The sequence below is a fragment of the Leptonotus elevatus genome, chromosome 15, assembly GCF_054856555.1.
Source record: "Leptonotus elevatus isolate MCC_2025b chromosome 15, RoL_Lele_1.0, whole genome shotgun sequence".
In the NCBI taxonomy this organism is placed as follows: Eukaryota; Metazoa; Chordata; class Actinopteri; order Syngnathiformes; family Syngnathidae; genus Leptonotus; species Leptonotus elevatus.
The window spans coordinates 3,219,612-3,240,678 of NC_141253.1; the positions used below are offsets into that span (position 1 = coordinate 3,219,612).

General features: G+C 43.9%; 1 protein-coding gene across 9 annotated transcripts in view; it reads left to right on the top strand.

Annotated features, from left to right (window-relative positions):
• Positions 1-17,481, top strand: part of LOC147161561 (tenascin-like) — a 36,466-nt gene extending 18,985 nt beyond the window's left edge. For 4 of the 9 annotated variants that reach the window (XM_086096302.1, XM_086096305.1, XM_086096304.1 and 1 more), the window contains 22 exons: positions 650-803; positions 2,170-2,439; positions 3,018-3,203; positions 3,361-3,450; positions 3,521-3,784; positions 5,206-5,484; positions 6,661-6,933; positions 7,900-8,172; positions 8,262-8,534; positions 9,666-9,974; positions 11,267-11,539; positions 12,809-12,931; positions 13,393-13,536; positions 13,618-13,737; positions 13,817-13,954; positions 14,025-14,155; positions 14,248-14,380; positions 14,526-14,677; positions 14,895-14,991; positions 15,071-15,232; positions 16,458-16,621; positions 17,340-17,481. In XM_086096302.1, the coding sequence (XP_085952428.1) occupies positions 650-803; positions 2,170-2,439; positions 3,018-3,203; positions 3,361-3,450; positions 3,521-3,784; positions 5,206-5,484; positions 6,661-6,933; positions 7,900-8,172; positions 8,262-8,534; positions 9,666-9,974; positions 11,267-11,539; positions 12,809-12,931; positions 13,393-13,536; positions 13,618-13,737; positions 13,817-13,954; positions 14,025-14,155; positions 14,248-14,380; positions 14,526-14,677; positions 14,895-14,991; positions 15,071-15,232; positions 16,458-16,621; positions 17,340-17,450 (4,119 nt within the window). In that variant the 3' untranslated portion in view covers positions 17,451-17,481. The remainder of the gene's footprint in view (positions 1-649; positions 804-2,169; positions 2,440-3,017; positions 3,204-3,360; positions 3,451-3,520; positions 3,785-5,205; positions 5,485-6,660; positions 6,934-7,899; positions 8,173-8,261; positions 8,535-9,665; positions 9,975-11,266; positions 11,540-12,808; positions 12,932-13,392; positions 13,537-13,617; positions 13,738-13,816; positions 13,955-14,024; positions 14,156-14,247; positions 14,381-14,525; positions 14,678-14,894; positions 14,992-15,070; positions 15,233-16,457; positions 16,622-17,339) is intronic. The other 5 variants (XM_086096306.1, XM_086096308.1, XM_086096309.1 and 2 more) reach the window with 5 other exon arrangements.
• The last annotated feature ends 3,586 nt before the right edge of the window (positions 17,482-21,067 follow it).

Below are 21,067 nucleotides of genomic sequence, written 5' to 3' on the forward strand. Positions count from 1 at the left end.
TTTTATGAGCGTGAGGTGTCAAGCCGGGCCATTTTCCTGGAAATCCTTGCTCAGCACAACGCGGATTTAATTTATTCCCCAGCGTTTTTATTTTGACGGATGGAAAATGATGGAAGAAAGTTTGAATGTTGTAAAAAAAAAAATGCTGTGTTTAATCTGAGCCAGGACCAAGACTTTAAAGAGCCGAGATTAAATCAAGACCAGGACTTTGAAGGTTCGAGACAATGTCGAGACGTAGACTTTTAAGACTATGACGAAGGGTTTGACATGGAGTGAAGACAAAGATTTTGAGGGGGTTAAGACCAAATCAAAACCAAAGCATTCAGGAACCAATATCAAGTCAAGACCGAGACTTTGAAGGGTTGAGATGGAAGCAAGACCATTATTATTATGAGGACTTGAAACCAAGTCAAGATCAAGACCTTGAGGGTTTGAGACCAAGACAATACCGAAATGTTGAAAGCAGACCAACAATTTAAAGGGTTGAAGCAAAGTCACAACCTAAACTTACTTAGAGGGCTCAAGACCAAGACTCACACCTGACCTAGTTATTTGTTACATTAGACTTTACCCCCCCCCCCCCCCCCTCTAATTCTCCATTCTCGCATCTGACATGTACTTATTTTTGTGTCCTTTTTTTATTTTAAAGAAAGAAGAAAACGGAAAGGTGCTGAGCACAGTTCCCTCGTCGCAAAACCGCTTCCTCCAGTCAGGCCTGGGGCCGGGTCAGGAGTATGAGGTGTCTATCAGTGTTATAAAGAACAACACCAGGGGACCGCCAGCGATCCTACGAGTCACAACCAGTGAGTTTGGACTAAATTGAGCTGTTATTAAAAATAAATACAAAAAGCTTCAGTTAAAAGTACATACCATGTATTTTTGTTTTTGAAAAAGGACTTGAAAAATAGAAGTAGTAATTCAACTCCTGTATTTAAATTTAAAAAGTACAAATTCTTACATTTAAAAATTATTATTATTTATTTTTACTGTCAATTTAACAGTCCCAGTTTTGATAACTGCAAAATTGTTTCCCTCTCTCTTATTAACTTGCATCGTGCTCCTACTGAGATGAAGAAAGGCTTGTTTTTTTGTTTGTTTTTTTAAACTATGAGCTCGCCAGTGTTGGCTGGATTTCTGCTATAAAACATTGTGTTTCCATAGCTTTTCCAATGTTGCTATTGAACAAAAAAATACTAAATTAGCTAATGATAAATGCAAAACAAAAACAAAAACGCAACATCATTGTATGTGTTTTTTCAGATTAGACCGATTTTTTTTTTTTTTTTAATGCCAGAAGCTGGTGGTTTTTCGGCTGGCACAAGACACAATGCATTTGCTATGAACCATTTTTATGTATTATATCTTGCTTTTCTGAATCTGTTGTGTCAGAAAAATAAATACTCAAGCACCTGAAAAAGTCTTCCCCACTAGTGGTGCTGTACTTCCCACCATTGATCGTGACCAAAGCAAAATGGAAGTGGGCTGTGACGACCCTCTGGTCTGCCGGCTGCCCGGTTCCGCTATACGTATATGACATTTTGTTGACTTGGCATGCTTCGCCGTTTCTTTTTTGAAAACGATGCAAATGTCACCCTGCGTGACGGACCGTTTCGTTGCTGAGGTCTTTTGTTGATGTCATCTGCGCACAACATGGAGACATGGATCTTGGAATTAGCGTTTAGGTTCGCTGCAATTTGAGCTCCCCCGAGTGCTCCCTGGAGTGTTCTGAAATGCTTGAGCTGAAGTCTGTCATCAGACTTTTGTTTTACGGCTGGGACCCTTAACGGGGTCATTTCAATCACGGATTCCATTTGTTTTTAAAGTGCTCTATAAATAAAGTTCAGTTGAGTTGAGTTTTTTTGTAAACTTTCAACCAAGTGTTGGTCTTGGCTCCTTAAAGTCTTGCTCTTGACTTGGTCTCAGCCCGTCAGAGTCTTTGTCTTGATTTCTTAAAGTCTTGATCTTGACTCTGTCTCTTGCCTTCAAAATCTTGGTCTTGACTTGGTTTCAACCCATAAAAGTCTTGACCTTGGTCTTTCAACCCTTCTTGTTATTTTGATACTCCACAAAATCACACAAGTTTCAGCAAACTAACGAAACAGCATCGATTAGAGCAGTGTTTGCGAAGTGAACAAACGGTCACTGATGGCGTGATCCCCCCCTCCGCAGATATCGACGCCCCCCAGCAGCTCCAAGTGTTGGACGTGAGCGATTCCTCGGCACTGATCAGCTGGTCCGAGCCGGTGGCAGAGACAGACCGGGTGACCCTGTTTTACAAGCCCAGCCAAGCCTCCTCCGAGGGCGCCAAAGCGGAGATCTTCCCGCCGGACCGGCAGCATAGCCTGGAGGGCCTGAAGCCCGACACGGAGTACACGGTGTCACTCGTGGCTCGCAGCCAGGACTCCAGCAGCGAGCCGGCCGCCGCCACCTTTACCACAGGTGGGCATAATACAGAATGAAAGGAAGGTTCTGTGTCACGGAGGTGGGGGACTCAAGTCATGTGACTTGACGCAAGTCAGACTTTTCGACGGGATTGGTTCTCTTAAAACTTGAAAGACTTGACTTTGACTTGGTATTCGTGACTTGAACACACGTGACTTACACTTTTGACAAATACTGAATGCAAAGTGACTTATAAAAAAAAAAAATATATATATATATATATATATATATATATATATATATATATATATATATAATAAAAAAAAGAGCAATGATGATGACATTTCCGAATGAACAATACTGAGCTCTTAAAAAAATAAAAAAATAAAAAAAAATAATAATAAAAAATAAAAAATAAGCAAATATGTTGTGAAAAAAGCCATGTTGAATGACTTGACTTATCACTTGCTTAACCCAAGTTTGACGAGACTTGGTTGCAATGTAGTTGGGACTGGACGCCACAGGAACTTGGGACTTGCTTTAAACTTGAAAGTTTAGACTTGAGTATGACCGCACACACGTGACTTACTCCCAACTCAAAGTAATAAACGTGAATGTGTTCATATTGTGTGAAGCACTGGACGCGCCCAGGGAGCTCCTGGCTGTGCTGCAGACTGAAGAGAGCATCACCCTGATGTGGCGCAACAGTCTGGCCGACGTGGACAGTTATCGTGTGAAATACAGCCCGTTATCTGGTGCGGCCCACGGCGAGGAAGTGTTCCCGCGAGGATCAGGGCAAAGCACCACGGCCACAATCACGGGTAAGTGGTCGTTGCAGTCTTGGTCTTGGATGAAAACAATTTGGGCCACATCGTAGTTATGGCTGCTCTTGGCGGGATTGCGTTATGCAAGGCCCGATCTGGCCTGTGGTCCTGAAGTTTGACACCTCTGGACTAGTCAAATGTGGTGGTTGTGCAGGGCTGAAGCCAGGGACCGAGTATGGGATCGGGGTGACCAGTGTGAAGAACGAGCGGGAAAGCCTCCCAGCTACCATAAATGCAGCAACGGGTGAGTGAGACGCCTCATAATCCTGAAGAAAAATTCAAAATCAGATTCATGACTGGTGGTTTCCTGTCAGACCTGGATCCTCCCCGAGGTCTGGAGCAAACAGAGTCCACAGAGACATCCATTAACATCCGATGGGAGAAGCCACACGGTAAGGTGTCACGATACCGGCTGGTGTACGTCTCCAGAGATGGACAAGTCGAGGAGGCGGAGATCCCAGCCTCCGAGACGACGTTCGTCTTGCCGGACCTGACTCCGGCGACAAGTTACACCGTCACCTTGACAGCGGAACGAGGCCACAGGATGAGTTCGCCGGTCACTCTGGCTGCATCCACAGGTGGGTGGAGCTATCGGGGGGGGGGGGGGGGCTCAGCACCTTAACCCACTGACTTCCTCACAGGTACTCTTGGGAGTCGTTTAATTGACGATAAAAGCATTTCTATCCTTGTCTGGCATGATAATTCGCAAAAGTTGAATTAAGGTCACTGGGTTCTTCTTGGTTCATCACTAAAAGTAAACTCGACAGTGTTTATGTAGTGTAGTTCCGTGAAGAGTGCATTGACCTTTACATGGCAGAGACCAAGAACCCCCTAAACAAACACATGGCACAGCATAGAAGGGCAACCTCTTTGGTTCCAGAGTCAGCAGTTCTTCTGCTTCTCAAAAAGAAGAGACATTTCCTTGGAGGACAGAAATGTCTGGGTTGAAAGAGGTGTAAAAGAAACCATCTTCCATCACTTACGACAATGTCCTGATATCCCTCCCAAGTATTGTCTCATTCCATTTCCGACAACAACCCTCATGTGATCACTAGAGGGACGCATTCACCAGAGCCATAAATAGGGAGACTCCGCATGTGAAATTTAGAACTAAAGAAGCCTTTTGAACTAAAATTGAAATATTTCGAGGCCATTAATTGTATTTTTTTGTGTTGGTCCTCCCTGATTGGTGGCCCTCGTCCCCAACTCAACCAACCACTCGGTGCAGGGGAGAGTGGCCTGATTGGTAATTGGTTCCAGGAGTGCCACCAGCTGCACTAAGTCCCCCTTTTTCCGAGTCCAGTAGCCTGCATTCGACTGTTGCGGATTTTCTCGATGTTGTTTTAAAATGTTCTCCAGATGTGCTAACCCCAACAAAGACAATCCATACAGCAGGTTTAAACACCACATCCCCTCCATCCAGGAAGATGGGATGTCTCCGTGTCAAAATGTACCATCTGCGAGAGGTTGTGTGAGCTCAGTACCACCGTCAACTCTTGAGGGAAACATCTTTTAAAACACCAGTGGTGGGCCAACGGGTCTCTGGTGGCAACGGTTTCTGTAATTCCAACATGATATTAGAGGTGGAACAAGTCAGTTAACTTAAGTCCCCACTGAAGGCCCAGGTACCAAATGCAGGGACCACCACTGCTTTGGTTTTGCTACTACAGGGTACCTGCTACCACAGTTACCGGTTTCAGACAGAAGAGCTACTCGAGAACTCTAACATTTTCTTCTTACAGTGCTTTTTTTTGCTGCTTAAGAGTTTGAGGAACGAAAGACGTCCAAATGTTTTTCCACTCTTCTTCAATTGACCTTTGGCCACACATCCTCCTGTAGTTCTAGACTTTTCACTTGCTCCAAAACCAAGCATCAAGCACACTGTGAAAGCTTCTAGATTTTCCCCATTTGTTTAATGTATTCCAGGAACTTGTTTTTGTGGTTTTGTTAGCTGCTGCTCTGAGCCACCTTTAGTAGCACCGGTTGTGTCTGACCCCAGCAGAGGCAGCGAGGTCCTCCGTGGCCAACCTCACCTTCTCTGACGTAACGTGGGACGGCTTCACGGCCTCCTGGGGCCCCTTGGGCGGCGACTTTGACGGCTTTGTAGTGGAAGTAACAAACTTGGACAATATGGCGCAGAGCCAGAACTTGAGCGTGTCGGGCGGCGCGCTCAGCCTGGGCCTCTGGGGCCTGAATGCCAACACCAGCTACATGGTGGGCCTGTACCCCCTCTACCGGGGCACCTTCCTGGAGCCCGTGTACGCCGAAGCCACCACAGGTACCGGCGTCGGACCTGGTTCCCTCGCCTTCGCGACCTTTTGTTCCCGTAACCGCTTTGCAGCAAACAGCGTGAATGAACGTTGGTCAATGATGTCATAAGCATTCATGACGCTTCCAATGAACATCAGCGCATGGCTATGATACCGAGCATGCTCCCTTATTGACATGGAAGATGTTGAGTTTGATTTTTGACCATTTTTTTATGTGGATATGCTGAATTTAGATTTTTTTTTTTCTCCTTTGCTTCTTGTGTTATTGCTTCAACGTGCCCACATAGAACATTTGAACAGGGGTGAACTTCTACACACTGTGCATGTCTCACAAAAAGTAAGATCTATAAGAGATATCAGCCTTTCAGAAATTTCACCCCAAAGCTGAAGATCCCTAACTTTTTGTGACGTATAAATGATCACTGAGCTGTTTCAACAGTGTTGACTGATGTTAGTTCACTCGCACTGTTCTTTCGTATTTCCCCTTCTTTCGTCCGTCGAGCCGCTCGCCTTGCCGCATGCCTGCACATCCTTCGCAATAACTTTTCCGTAACCACCACCACAGAGATAACCCCGACACTCGCTGAAACCTAGAACACAACACATCCTTCCATCAAAGTGCATGAATCTCGGCCCCGCCCCTGCATTGAGAGGCTGCGATGACTGCAAAAGCAAAATTGGTCACGTTTCCTTCAAGAATTTTTTCATGACCATTTCAACAAATCAAGAGCATGATTGATTCGTTCCTACTTTTGTGAAGCCACACAATGCGAAATGCAGACGGGCCAATCGCAACGCGGCAAAGAATAGACCCAAAACTAACCTAAGAGTCCCAAATTTTAAACAGTGTTACACAGGATGGGCAGAAATCAAACAATTGTGACTTGCTTGTGTTGCTGCCTTCCCCAAAATATTTACAGCGACAGATTTACTTTGTGTAACTCAATATAATGTTTGGCTCTTCCACTAACACTTCCAATACCATCACTTCAAACTTCATTTTGCGATTACGGTGCTCTCCCAAATTTTCTTTGGTGAAAACCATCCAAGCGACCTAAATCGTCAAATCCTCTTCTAAATAAGTATTTTAGTCATGTTGCCACACAATCAGGCAATTTAGCACTCGCTATTTGGGATCTTACTAAATCAAGCCCTAAATGTCTAACAATGGTTTTTCCCTTCAGCGCATCAGCCATCGCTAGGCCAACTTTTCGTGTCCAACGTGACGTCCGAGAGCTTCTCGGTGGTCTGGAACCACACCGAGGGCCACTTGGACGGTTTTGTCCTGGAGATTATTGATTCCGATTGGCTAATGGAGCTAAGGGAGTATAACCTGTCCCGCTTCGTGACGGCACAGCAGGTGTCGGGGCTGCGGCCCGGCTCAGACTATGTAGCCTACCTCTACGGGACGTACAAGGGAGTCCGAACAAGCCCTGTCAGTGCTGTTGCGACCACAGGTATTGCAAGCGTACTTTAAAAATAAATAATCGTCAAGTGAATTTTTTTTTTAATTGCTGCTGTCGTCCCTGCGAAGGATTTCATACGCATCAAGTCAATTGTCTTCCTGACTTCTATTTATAGTCCAAGGCCGATCTTAGGCAACTTCCTTTTTGCCTGCTCGTATTGCTGACTTTTGTATTTTACTCATGAAGGCAGCACTTCATCACCAAACCACCAAATTACATTTGTCACTTAGCGTACAGATCAATGAATGTGGCGTGTGCAGCACTACGAACAAATGGCCTCCAGCCCCAACAGTTGAGTGTGTGCCAGTCATCAAAATGCTAACCGTTCTTCTTACCGTTTGACTTCCACATAATCGTGCTTTAAAGTAGTCCAGGTTGCGTCACAAAATCTGATTTGTATCCAGCATAGCCGCTCAATCATGGATATGGTGTAATAGTCAACAAATATTTACTAGGTTGTTTGATTTCAGGCAGCATGTTTGGGTGAGTGTTTAGCAGGTCTGCCTCGCAGTTCTTTGGTTTAGAGTTCCATTGTCATAGTTTGCATGTTCTCCCTGTGTGTGCGGGAGTGTTGTCCTGGTACTCTCTAATGGCTTCCTCCCACATTCCAAGACTCTAAATTGTCCCGAGTTGTGTATGTGAGTGGTTGGTTGTCTATGTGTATCCTGCAATTAGCTTGCAACCACTGGAAGGTGTCCCCCGTTTCCCATCGAGGTGACAGGCGATCCTCGTGAGGAAAACCAGTACAGAAAATGGATGGACGTTTAATTTTTGGGCAGGCCCACTAGAGAATTAACTAAGCACAGTGAGAAAGTATTTGTATCGCTGCAGTTTTTGACGGCTTTGCAGGGACGACACCACAGTGATCTAGTTTGTGCCTCCAAAGTGATTTGGACGTTGTTTTTAGTTTCACAAACATATGCTGTATCTCTTTCTCCCCCCCCCCCCCCCTTGTAGCTGAAGAGCCAGATTTGTCCCGGCTAGTTGTTGCTAACGTTACCTCAGACAGAGTGTCTCTGACGTGGCGGGCGGGCGCCAAGGCGTTTGATAACTTTGTAGTAGAAGTCAGAGAGTCTGCTTTGCCCTCGCAGGCGATGGGTCAGGCCTTGCCAGGCCACGCACGCTCCGCGGTCATGGCTGGCCTTAAAGCCCGTACACGCTACGACATAAAGCTGTACGCCAACGCCGGCGGCCACAACACGCCGCCGCTTTTCGCTGCCGCGACAACAGGTAGGCCCCTCTGAGTCGCCCCCCCCCCCCCCCCCCAGGCGACTCGAGACAGGATGCCAGTCAACGGGCATGTTCTTCTTTGTGTTCAGAGGACAACCCCGTGTTGGGGCCCGTGACCGCTCAGTCGACCGGTCCGCATAATCTCAGCGTAAGATGGAGTGCCGCGTCCGGCCACTTTGATGGCTTTGTTGTCCGAGTCGGTGACACCGAGCAACTGTCTGAGCCGCAGGAGTTCAGTCTGCCCGACCACGCCACAAACATTACCATCTCCAACCTGATGGATGCCACGAACTATAATGTGGAAATTTACGGCTTATCTCACGGCCGCCGCACTTCCTCCACGCTAGTCCATGCCGTCACAGGTACCCACCAGCTTCACTCATGTACTCAAGACCTTGTTCACTGCATGAAGCCAAAATCTGAAATTAGGCAGACCTTTCCTGAATTAGACCAGATTAAGTGATCCAGAACAAGCTTTCCCAGAAAGCAAAAAGTTGGCGGCATTGGGTTTTTCTTGTGAGATTTCAGCATGAACCTAAAATGTACTTGAACCTTTGCAAGTTTCATTGTTTCAACGGTAGAATTCACAACAGCCCCCTTATGTATAGGTCAGGTCAAGCACCCCTTTAGCCCAGGGAGAGAAAGATTGTGGCGCAATGCCTTTGCCCACTAAATTCAGATTGTTACAGAGTGTTGTCATCAGGTTGCCCTCGACCAGAGAGGCTGGAAAAGTTACATCACCAGTAATGGTAATCGTGCCTTTTAGGTTCATCCTTGAAATTTCACCCCAAAGCCTAATAGCTCTTAACATTTTGCTTTTTGTGGGTAGATATCATAGCCAAGTAATACGTTGGCCTTGTTCACACTGCCTCCAAATCGGATTTGGTTTGCATATCGGATCTTGGACTGTTCAGAATGTCATTTGTAAAAGATCAGGTAGGGTTTGTCAAGTCCACACACCAGGTATTAGCATGGATTGTTGTGTTAATGACATAGGTTTTAATGGGTAGGCTACGCTTGAGACAGAAATAAAAACACAGAAGTATGAGCAGTCGGACAAAAATCCAGTTTTTTTGTCAAGTTCTATGCAATTGGGTCTACCGTGCAGTGAGTGAATTGGTAGCACCCACAAAGTTACGACTACAAGTAGAACTGCTTCTGGTGGTTTGTTTTTTTCCGTACCATTGAAATCTAAACATCCAGACTGAATATTCATCTAAAAACCTCTTTGTGTGGCAGTGTGAACAAAGCCTTCGATACAAAGCTGATATATACGTCACTTTTAGTATGTACAGTAATCCCCCGCATATTTGCAGTTTACTGTTGACGGCGGAGGATTACTGTGTACATCACTCGGAGGATATATTCCCTCGAGAGAAAAAAGCTAGGAGACACTTTGCTGATTTGCTTTTGCAACCCTTGCATGCATCCTAACTGAAAAAACATCACAAACTCCCCCGAACCCCCCCCCCCCCCCCCCCCACTTCCTCCAGCACCTTTGCCCAAAGTGGAAAACCTGACCATTTCCAACGTCACCCCCTTCGGCTTCCGTGTGTCGTGGGGAGTGAAGCAGCGGCAGCCGCGGGAAGAATCGGCACCCTCCGGTGGGGCTTTCAGCCACTTTAACGTAGTGGTGACCGACTCGGGATGGCTTCTGGAGCCCCAGGAGTTCACGGTTCCAGGAAACCAGAGTCACCTGGATGTCTGGGGTCTCATCACCGGTATAGGCTATGAGGTCAGGCTGACGGGCTTGTCAAAGGCGGGGCTCCTCTCTCGGCCCCTCACCGCAGTGGCCGTCACAGGTACTAACCCCAGGGACCCTGCACCCTGGGAAGGGGTCCCACTTCGTACTGCAACTAATGCAACCACAGTGGTACCTTGACTTACGAATGCCCAGACTATGATTTTTATTTTTTTTTTCAGTTACGAATCCTTGCTAGGCAACTCAGCTCTGCCATGTTTTGCTTCTGAGGCTTCAGCATAGTATTGCCGCCTGACCTGATTTACGACAATGAATGGTTTCCAGAATCCTCTCCCTCTTAATACTTCCTTTCAAGCGTCTTTGATGTGGTCTTGGCGTGCAGCTGCGGGAGCAGGCATTGTGGCGCTCCCGTCCCTTTTTTTCCTACCTCCCCAAATAAAATGTGAGCCGGCTCGTTGGTTTGCGTTCATATTTGTCAGCGTGTTTTCCTTCCGATGGTTTGAAAGGGACAATTGTGCTTGGATTCTAAACATCTACGTCTGATGGTAGATGGGTACGCACACAGTTACGAGCCCTCAGGGCCCTGTTCGATTCTACTAACCCTTTCTACTTGTTGATTTTTTTTTAAATCAAAATTGCGTCATTCATTTGCTCCAATGTAAGCCATTAAATGCCTTGGAAGATTATTAGATGAAATTGCTGCCTTGTCCAGAAGCTGAAAATCTTAAGTGTTAAGTCTGGAATTAAATATATTTGACCATACTTATATGATGTAATCCCGTTCCTAACAAAGAATTTAAATAGCTTTTTGTTTCATTTGTGATTAAGTGGCCACAATAGAGCCTAAAGTTACACTTTGATGTCGACAATCGATATATACAAAGAGCTGTAGTATGAAATGGCAAAATAAGACAAACATCTGCAACCTCTGAAAGTTTCATTACAATTGTATTAACAAAGATAAAATAGTGGGGAAATTAGTGGTGTGAGGTGGACACAAAAAGCACAGAAGATCAAGAGGAGCGAAACTATCAGAGGAAGGAAAACACTGAGCATGACGTGTCCGTCGATCTAACCTCTAATCTTTTTTCGTTATCTTTGAATGCACTGGTAGCGTGGCTGGCGGGAGGACGCATGGCAATGAACTCGGTTCCTCCCAGCAGATCGGCTCCTGTCTGAAACTGACTTGATTGAAAGACTCTGAAATGGCCTTGATGTCTCTTTCATTCTTTACATTTTGCTCAGACTGACTTGCACTTGCATCCTGATCGGAGGCCTCCATCCTAAAAAGGAAGGAGCCTTCTAATCTCTCTCTCTCTCTCTCTCTCTCTCTGTCTGAAATCTTGATGGCAAGTGGATGAATGGACCAACAAACTTTGCTTTCTGGCCCAGAGGCAGAACCCGAGGTGGAGCACCTCTTTGTCTCCGACATCACAGCCGACAGTTTCCGTGTGTCGTGGGCGGCGGACGAAGACCTCTTTGACAGATTTGTGATCAAACTACGGGACAGCAAGAGATTATACCGTCCTCAGGAGCACATTGTCCATGGCGAGGAGCGAACCAGGCTTATCACTGGACTCATGGCGGGCACGGAGTACGAAATTGAACTTTATGGCCTTTCTTTGGACCACCGCTCCCAACCAATAATTGGGGTTGCTCAGACAGGTACTCGAACTACACTAGTTCCATATTAAACTCTTGAACCTCTCAAAACTGGATCCACACTAACCCCTTGAACCTTTTGGAACTGAATCCACTGGTTCTACACTAACCTCTGAAGCCCCTCTGAACTGGATCAGTTATTTCTGGAACCTCTCAGAATTGGAGCCAGTTTTTCCAAACTAACCCCTTGAACTCCTCACAAGTGGATCTGGTTGTTCTCTACTAACCTCTGGGAACCACTACAACTCAATCCAATAGCTGTACATCAACCTCTGGAACCTTTCAGAACTAAAGCCCCTCATTCTTATACTAACTTCTCAGAACTCGTTCTAGTGGCCTTGTACTAACTTCTGGGAGCTCTCAGAACGGAATACACTGGTTGTACTCTAGAACCCTTCAGAAAAGGATCCATTGCTTGTATACTAACCTTTGAGAACCCTGAAAACTGGAACACCTGGGTCTATACTAATGTCTCAGAACTGGATCCACTGGCTAAAAAAAAATCATCTTGTCTACAAATCTTTATTGTCCTGTGTTTTGTCTTTTTTAAGACAAAAAAAGGTTGTGCTTTACCTTGACTAGTTTCTGCGACGACTGCCGCCTTCCTCAGAAGCTGCCAAACTGACAGTTGTGACGTGTCATATCACCTGATGTTCCTGGGCGTAGCCGGCCTGGCGGAGCTGTCATGTGACGCTCCACGCCGACTACGCCCTTTGTCGCTCGATGACCTCCAGAGAAGTGGATCCTATGTGTGGGAAAGTTGAAAAGTTCCTTCGTCCCTGTTTAGTGTGTCCGGTCTCCGTTTCCTGATCTCTATTGCTTTTTTTTATCCATCTTGTATTTTTGTTCTTCTGTTCCAATGATGCTTGCTTTGTCCCAGTCCATGATGACCACATCATGGAAATCGAAACTAGTCAAGGTAAAGCACAACCTTTTTTTTGTCTTAAAAAATAAAAAACACAGGACGACTGGATCCACTGGTTTGGCACCGACATCTGGAACTCCTCAGAACGGGTTCCTTTGGTTCTATACTAACTTCTCAGGACTCAGTCCAGTGGCCTTATGTTATTTCTGTAATCTCTCAGAACTGGATCCACTGCTTCTGTACTAAACTTTTCAGAATTTAATCCACTGTTTTATACTAACCTCTGGATCAAGTCGCCAATTAGTCATCTTTTTTATCTGGTGGAAGCCCGCCAATACCAGACCATCTCAGTCCTTGGATATTTTTTGAGCCACCTCTTACCTTCGAATCCCTTTTCCCTCCACCAGGCCTGACAACTCCAAAGGGCCTTCGTTTCTCTGATGTGACCGACTCATCAGCCGTGGTCCACTGGTCCACACCTCAGTCTGCCGTAGACAACTATCACATCACCTACATGCCATTTGAGGGAGGTAAGGCTTATATAGCAATCTTGGTGATCCGAAAATTTGTCCTGAGTCCCCAGGGCAGACATGAGGACTCGTGTCATTGTGACTAAGGCTTGAGAATTGATTTGATGATTTATGATTTGACCTGACAAAAACCGAAAGGCTTGAGACTTGGCTTGGACTTGAGCGTTAACGCCTGGGTGTTAACGCTCAAGTCAAGTCACGTCATCTTTATTTATATAACACTTTGGGGCAGTTAACTGTTTTAAGACTGCTAGAAAGTTTTGAATTTAGCCTCATTTCACGAGACTGTATTGATAATGCAAATTGACTTGGGACTTGACTTAAGACGGGGATTTACTTGAGATAACATGTGACTTGATTTGACTTCAAACATGACAAAAGGACTTGGGACTTGCTTGAGACCTAAAAATTGAAACTTGCAATCTGATCTTTGCCTTAAGGAAGTGTTTTCATGTCCACAGGAAGCCAGATGAGCGTAACTGTGGATGGCGACGTGCTACAGGCTTTGCTGCCTAACATGAGTCCGGGCAAAATGTACCAGGTGATGGTCAGTTCGGTGAAGGGTCTGGAGGAGAGTGACCCAAGTGGCGACGTTGTAACCACTGGTGAGTCTACAACACCCAAAGAACCGTCTCTTTCCTCAGCCAACTCCGATGACTTTTTAATGAGACCGTTCATGTCCACAGCTTTGGATCAACCTCAGGGTCTGATCGCGGTTAACATCACAGACAGCTCCGCTCGCTTGCAGTGGGAACCGTCTGTAGCCCCGGTGGACGGATACGTAATAACGTACAGTTCTGAGTCAGGTTGGTCTGTTCTGTTACTTGACTTGAAATTGTCTCCATGTTGATTTTCTATGATGGGACCGCCTGATGTGTCTCACAGTGTCCCCGATCGTGGAGCGTGTTACCGGAACCGAAGTGGAGATAGCCTTGTTGCTTCCTGGAACTCACTACTCCGTGGAACTCTTCGCCACCAGGGAGGCGCAGATGAGTGCCTCTGTCCTCACAGAATTTACCACAAGTAGGCCCGACTCCCGAGTATAACTCAGATTAATGTTTGAATATTGTTACAATTGAAACCGTATTCCCAGAGGTTGACCCCCCTCGAGACCTGATGGCTGTCAACATCCAAACGGATAGCGCCACTCTGACTTGGAGACCTCCGCAAGCCGCCATTAGCGGTTACTCCCTGACCTTCTCCACGGCAGATGGCTCATCTCGGGTATGATACACCCGGGGTTCTCCAGCGTTTTCCATCCAGAGGGATCCAATGATAAAATGGTGCGTTTTAATCATTTGTTGCAAATTTCGAAGGAGGTCATGCTGAGTCCGACTGCCTCCTCGTACAACATGGCCCAGCTGGCCAGGTCCACAGAGTACACAGTCCAACTGCAAGCAATCGCCGAAGCTGAAAAGAGTCACCACATAAACACAGTCTTCAGCACAGGCAAGGACCAGTCAGGTCTTCGCCGTCATGGTCCTTAAGTCCTGTCAGACTTGCATTCTGTTGGAAAACGGTTTCAAACCACTCCCAAATTGTTCTCCTTCTTGGACCTCATTAAATCCGTTTTTTTTTTGTTGCTTCTTTTAAGTGGGCCAATTGCACAAGTACCCCAAAGACTGCGCTCAGATCTTCCTGAATGGGGAGAACACGTCTGGCGTGTACACCGTCTACGTGGCCGGCATTGAAAGCCAGGTCATCCAGGTCTACTGCGACATGGAGACGGATGGCGGAGGATGGATGGTGAGCTTGTACTCGAATTTGATCAAAAGTTGTGGAAAGTAACTAAGTACAAATCATTCATTAGATTACTGTGCTTACGGAGATTTCAGTTATCTGTTTTTACTTTTTCTGAAGACTTTTACCTTTACTCCCTACATTTGAAAAGAGATGAATTACTCCCAAAAAGTTGGGGATATTTGGCTTTGAAGTGAGATTTCAGGTGCGATGTCCTCTGCAGGTCTTCTTGAGACGTCAAAACGGAAAGCTAGAGTTCTTCAGGAACTGGAAGAACTACACTGCTGGTTTTGGTAACATGAACGATGAGTTCTGGCTGGGTACGTTTCTTCTACCTTTGACTTACTGAGTATTTTTGCACCTTCCCGCACTGACGCGCGACCAGATTGACTGTTGCAGGTCTCAGCAATCTTCACAAGATCACGACTGCTGGCCAGTACGTGCTGCGTGTGGACCTGAGGGATGCCGGCGAGTCGGCCTACGCCCAATATGACAAGTTCTCCATTGCAGAGCCCCGAACGCGCTATAAGCTTTACATTGGCGCCTACAGTGGAACAGCAGGTAGGCTTCTTTTTTTTTTATTATTATTAAAGGAACTACTGTAAACAAGCTATACAGAACAGAAGCTACGACATAGCAAACAACAAAAGTTGGTGAAGCTAGTAAACGAAGGTTAAGCGAATGAACGCTAGTGAATGTTAACGAGCAGAAATAACCGAAGAGAAGCTACCGAATGGAAGCGAACCAACACAAGCAATCAGATGCAAGCAAGCTAAGAAAAGCTAGCAAACAAAAGTTAGCAGAAAATTCTGGACAAAAGTGGGTTAATGAAGCTACTCAACGGAAGCTAATCAAATGAACATGATCAAGTGAATAAAAGCGAGTAGAGGCTTTTTGAACGGAAGCTACTGGAGCTACAGAGTGGAAGCTAGCTAATGGAAGCAAACTATTGACAGCTAGCAAAAGTCAGGACCAAAACACACTAAACGTAAGCAAGAAGAATCTACCACATGGAATCTACTGGAGGAAAGACAGCTAAAGAAAGCAGAACAAATGAAAATGGTGAAGAAAAGTGAGACAAAGCTACCAAATGAAAGCTACTGGATGAAAACAAACTAAAGAAAGATGGTTCGCCATCTTCCTTATCTTCGTCTTGAAACAACCTGGACCAAATTGAGCGAACCAAAGCTAGCTAGCAAAAGCTACCGAATGAAACCTAGTGACAAAGACCTAGCAAAAGCTACTGAACGGAAGCTAACAGGCTAAAGTGAGCACACTCAAAAAACAACTAGCGAATGGTGTCGTTGGTTACCAAAAGCGACTGAATGGAAAAATAACCAAAAGAAAGTTAGTGAGTGAAGGAAAAGGAGCGGAAGCTATCAAACCAAAACTAATGAACTAAAGCTAAAGAAATCCAGCAAAACAAATTTACCAAACCAAACGAGAGCTACCAAATGAAACCAACAGATTAAGAGCGGCTGATTGCAAGTTGTTTTTTTCCTTGTTTTTGACAGTTGCCATTTGCCGGACACTTTTTGTGTACCACATATATCGATCTAAAGCGTACCCTTTGTTGTCATGTTGGTGATACCTTTCTTGACACTTAACTATGTTTACACTTTTAAAGGGAAATTTTTATTTAATCAATCTTGTAATAAGATTGTAACTTGTGGAACATTTTTTTTAATATATGCTGTGACTAGTTTGCAAATGCACTGTAAAAATATGGTATTGGTTGAAGGAGTTTAGAAATGTATTTGAATATCTTTTCCTCCCCGCGTACCAGGCGACTCCATGACATACCACCAGGGGCGTCCCTTCTCCACTTACGACAACGACAATGACATCGCCGTCACCAACTGCGCTTTGTCCTACAAGGGAGCCTTCTGGTACAAAAACTGCCATCGCGTCAACCTGATGGGAAAATACGGAGACAAGAGTCACAGTAAGGTACGCGAATGTCGACTCGCGGAGACGCCAAGAATAGTCTTCATTTTTATTTTTTTTATTTTTATAGCAATGATGCCAAAAAAGGCCGCCTGTCTACTATATAAGTAGTGCTTTAGAGTCATCTTGCATTTTGCTTGCACAGGAAGAAGGAGTTTCATGTAGGCAAAAGTAGTGCTTTGGTATCGATAGGCAAACCTTTTATGGGGGTCGTCAAGTTGGACATTTTTATGGCAGGGCTCAGTCTGCATCCAGTACATTACAAACCCTTTTTACTTTTTCTTTTTAACCTTTGCTTAAGTAAAGGAGTAAAGACGTTGAATCAGTACTTAAATATTTCTACTTTTATAGACAGGCCTTAGCCGTGTTTTATAGAAAGTAGTGCCGCCATCTTGTGGCAACCGGCGTTCATTCATAAAATTTTACAGTATTTTTTTTTTTTGCTTCTTCTTTTCTTTTCTTTTTTGCCATTTTCGGCAGGCCACATTGGTCACTATTTGTGGGGGATTACTTTACAAATACTTGTGTTAAAAAAAAAAGACTTTGGTAAAAGCGGAGGTTCTGATTCAAGTCAAAGAAAGGCTTCTAGCTTAATGCTAACATGAAGTTAGCTTCGACGTTACGGTCACAACGTGGGGGGGGGGGGGGGGGGGACACACTTACAGTATCCAAATATTTGTACTTACTTAAAGTTACTTCTCAAAACTGCTGCCGTCCACAGGGCGTCAACTGGTTCCACTGGAAGGGACACGAGACCTCCATCGAGTTCGCCGAGATGAAACTCCGACCAACCGACTTCGGGATTCCCGAGAGCAGGAGGAAAAGATCGTAGAGAGAGAGAACCTCAGCTCCACCAGATCCTCTCCAGAAAAAGAAAAATAAATAACACGAGACATCTGACAAATGTTTTAGTACAGCTAGTACATCATCCATTTGGCACATCATCATCATCATATGTTCAATTATGAATATGAAGTCATTCAATTGAGTCATCGTTAAATTAAGCTTTCTTTCTATGTAGTAGGAACTGTAACGTTTCAGGGCAAAATAAAGTGTTGGTTTCAAAAAATAAGTACATAATATGAACTTCATTTCCATTTACCGCCAGCAGGTGGCAGTGTTCACCAGTTCCTAATAGGGTTTACCTTCAGCATTTTTTTTCCTACAGATTTGAAATGTTATTAAGATTATTAAAAAAAAACATTGTCAACAACGTGTACAGGTTAGTTTACCCCATAACACACACAAAGTAGGAAATAAATGACTGATGCTTTGCTCAACTTTATTTTATTAATTAATTTATTTATTTTTTCCTGAGAGAGCTCAGTATTGTTCATTCGGTAATTTTACCGATTCGACATGTCTCTCTTTTTTTCTTTTTTTTTAATTCTTTTTTTCTTTTGTATGTGCGTGTGAGTGTGTGCTCAACTTTATTTTATGTATTTTTTATTTATTTTTTATGAGAGAGCTCAGTATTGTTCATTCGGTAATTTTACCGATTCGACATGTGTCTCTTTTTTTCTTTTTCTTTTTTTAAATTCTTTTTTTCTTTTGTATGTGCGTGTGAGTGTGTGCTCAACTTTATTTTTGAGAATTTAGTGGAAACCTTGCAGACCCTTTGGACCACTTTGTTGACACCTTTGTGACCTTTTGCTCATTTGTGTGCGCTTTTTTGGACCCTTTTACACATTGTTGACACTTTGTTTACTTTTGTTGTCACTAAGGTCGACACTTTATTGACCATTTTTGGACCATTTGTGTAAATTTGTGAACCTTGTGTTGGCTACATTTTGTCAACACTTTTGACGGAACCTTTGCGAAGCCTTTTTTCACCATTTGTGTGCACCTTCTGTTACAATTCGGTTCAACATTTACGTAAACTTTGTGGACAGTTTATGAATACGAGGAGGACACTTTATGGATTCTTTGTGTACACTTTAGAGGACCCTCGGTTGGTACACACGCACGTTATTGAGAAGTACATGAAGTACATGTAGTTTGCAACGTAGAAGCTCGCCTGAGGAAAAGCTGCTTGCAAAAGCTGCTTGCCTCGCTCAAACACGCCGAGCAGCATTCAACATGTTTTTTTTTGTGTTCTTGTCTTTCTAGGAATCGTTGTGCCGAGAGCTCGAGTGCAAGATGGGAATTGACAGCCACTCGATCTCACGCACATAAATCAGCACAAGTCCTCACACATTCCTTCGCTGCATATCGTACACGATTACAACATGTAGCGGACCATCTTTTTATATCCGTTGGCTGGATGGTGCACCCTCTTGCACACCCCTGGTTTGAAACCCTACTCTGAAACTCTAAGGCCTATTTTGCGACCCGAAACCCAACCTTGGTCTAAAAAGCCTGACGTTATCTTAAAACCCTAATTTAACTCATTCACTGCCATTGACAGCTATAGACTTGAAAAAAAAAATCATTTTAACAATTTCTATTAGTTAAAAAAATGTTCCCCCATTTTTGTTAAGAGTATGAAAACCTAGAATTTTTTTTGTACATTTAGAACAGATATAAAATTTGTGATTAATCGTGAGTTAACTAGTGAAGTCATGCGATTAATTATGATTAAAAAATTTAACTAACTGATTAACCAAATTAAAAAAATATATATATTTTTTTAAACAAACAAAAATGTTTTGTTTAATTATTAATAATGGGGTTTTTTTTGAATTTTTTTTTTTATAAAAAAAAAAAATAGACAAAAAATGTATTAATGTTTTTTTTTTTTAAGAAAAGATTATTAAAAATTAGGGGCGCCAGGCGATTCAAATTTTTCACAAATGTTCTAATACAATAAAAAAATTATACGTTTTCATATTCTTGTTAACAAAAGTGGGAACATTTTTAAACTAATAGAAATAGTTCAAATGAATTCTTGACGTCTATAGCCGTCAATGGCAGTGAATGAGTTAAAATCATACCCTTAGCTTCAAACTAATGTGAAACCCTAATCCGATTCAAAACCCAAATTTGAAACCCTAACCCGAGTATAACTTTAAAACCTGAGGTTACACATTCTGACAGTCATAAATTGCGACCTTACGTTGAAACCCTAACTCCAGGTTAAAACCCTACTTTGAAACCCTAACCTGTGTGAATATATGTCATTTGCATATTCTAATCAGCAAAGAAGGAAAGATGGATTCATCAAGATTTTATTTGAAGTTTTTTCTTTCTTTCGCGGAGAACATTTGGACGAGCGTACATTTCAGCAGCTTGTATGTGGACTTCCGACTAAGAGGATTGCGTGTGTTTTTTTAGCGCACGTATGAGCACACGCATGAGCCGGGTCACGAGATGACGAGCCCAATTTCTTTCATCATCGCGCCGCCATCTGTGCGCAAAGCTTCTTATGGCCGCAAACGTTACACTCGTCCAATCACATTCACCAAAAAATGAGCTCCACTCGCTAACCAAAACAGCAGCACCGAGCAGGAGTTTTGGCAGAAACCCAAGTGACACCCAGGACTGGTCGATTGTAGGGCACCTATAGATGAAAAAGACACTTTTGAACCCATACCGTACGCTACAACGTCGAACATGAACAAGAATCCTGCGTGGACATCATGAGCAGTTCGACCCGACATGACCCCGACTCGGTTGGTGCGCTGATGGCGGATTAGGGCCTCATTCTCAGGAGCGTTGGGTTTATTTTGGGTTTGACGGGATCAAACGGGATTATGGTGACAATGAATCCTCGGGGCCGTTGGAAGCCAGAGGTGCTTTCACATGCTGCATCGCGACGGCTAAATTTAGACACACTTGGTCAGTTATTCCCGTCACCTGCAACATATTTTTTTTTTTTTTTTTTTTTTTAAGATGGCTAGTCAATTATTATTTTAATTTCAATCTTAATTGTAAACGGAGAATTTTTTTTGAATTATTTTCTTCTGGAAAAAAATGAAGAAAAAAATCCATCCATCCCTGGAAATGTGCGCTGATCACTGGGTGAGAAGCGAAGTGAACTTTTCCGGCTAATTGTGGCCGCGGTTTGGTGGGTTTTTCCTGCGAGCCATTTCTGTGAATGATTAAGCAAGACCTGAACCGGCTGCTCTCTCCTGCTATCTGGCCTCTCGCTGATAAGCCGTCTGAACTCTCTCCCTTATCTTTTTTTTTCTTTTTTCTTTATTAAGTTCCCATAGCACCAAAATCCGACTGAAAATTCACTAGCTTAATGCTAACACACAATGCGAAGCCTCATAGATGTGCTAACGAGACTAGCATCAAAGTTGTATAAACCTTAGAACATATATTTGAACACGACATATTCTTGATCCTTTGTGAAAACTGCCACTTAGTTGTGAAATTCTTCTTTGTGTATTATGTACATCTGTATCATACTGCCCTCTGGTGGCGAGCACAATGTCCATTGAATTATCACCATGCAGAAACTGTTAAATTCTTTCCATTGAAGAAAAAAAAACACAATTGTCAAGG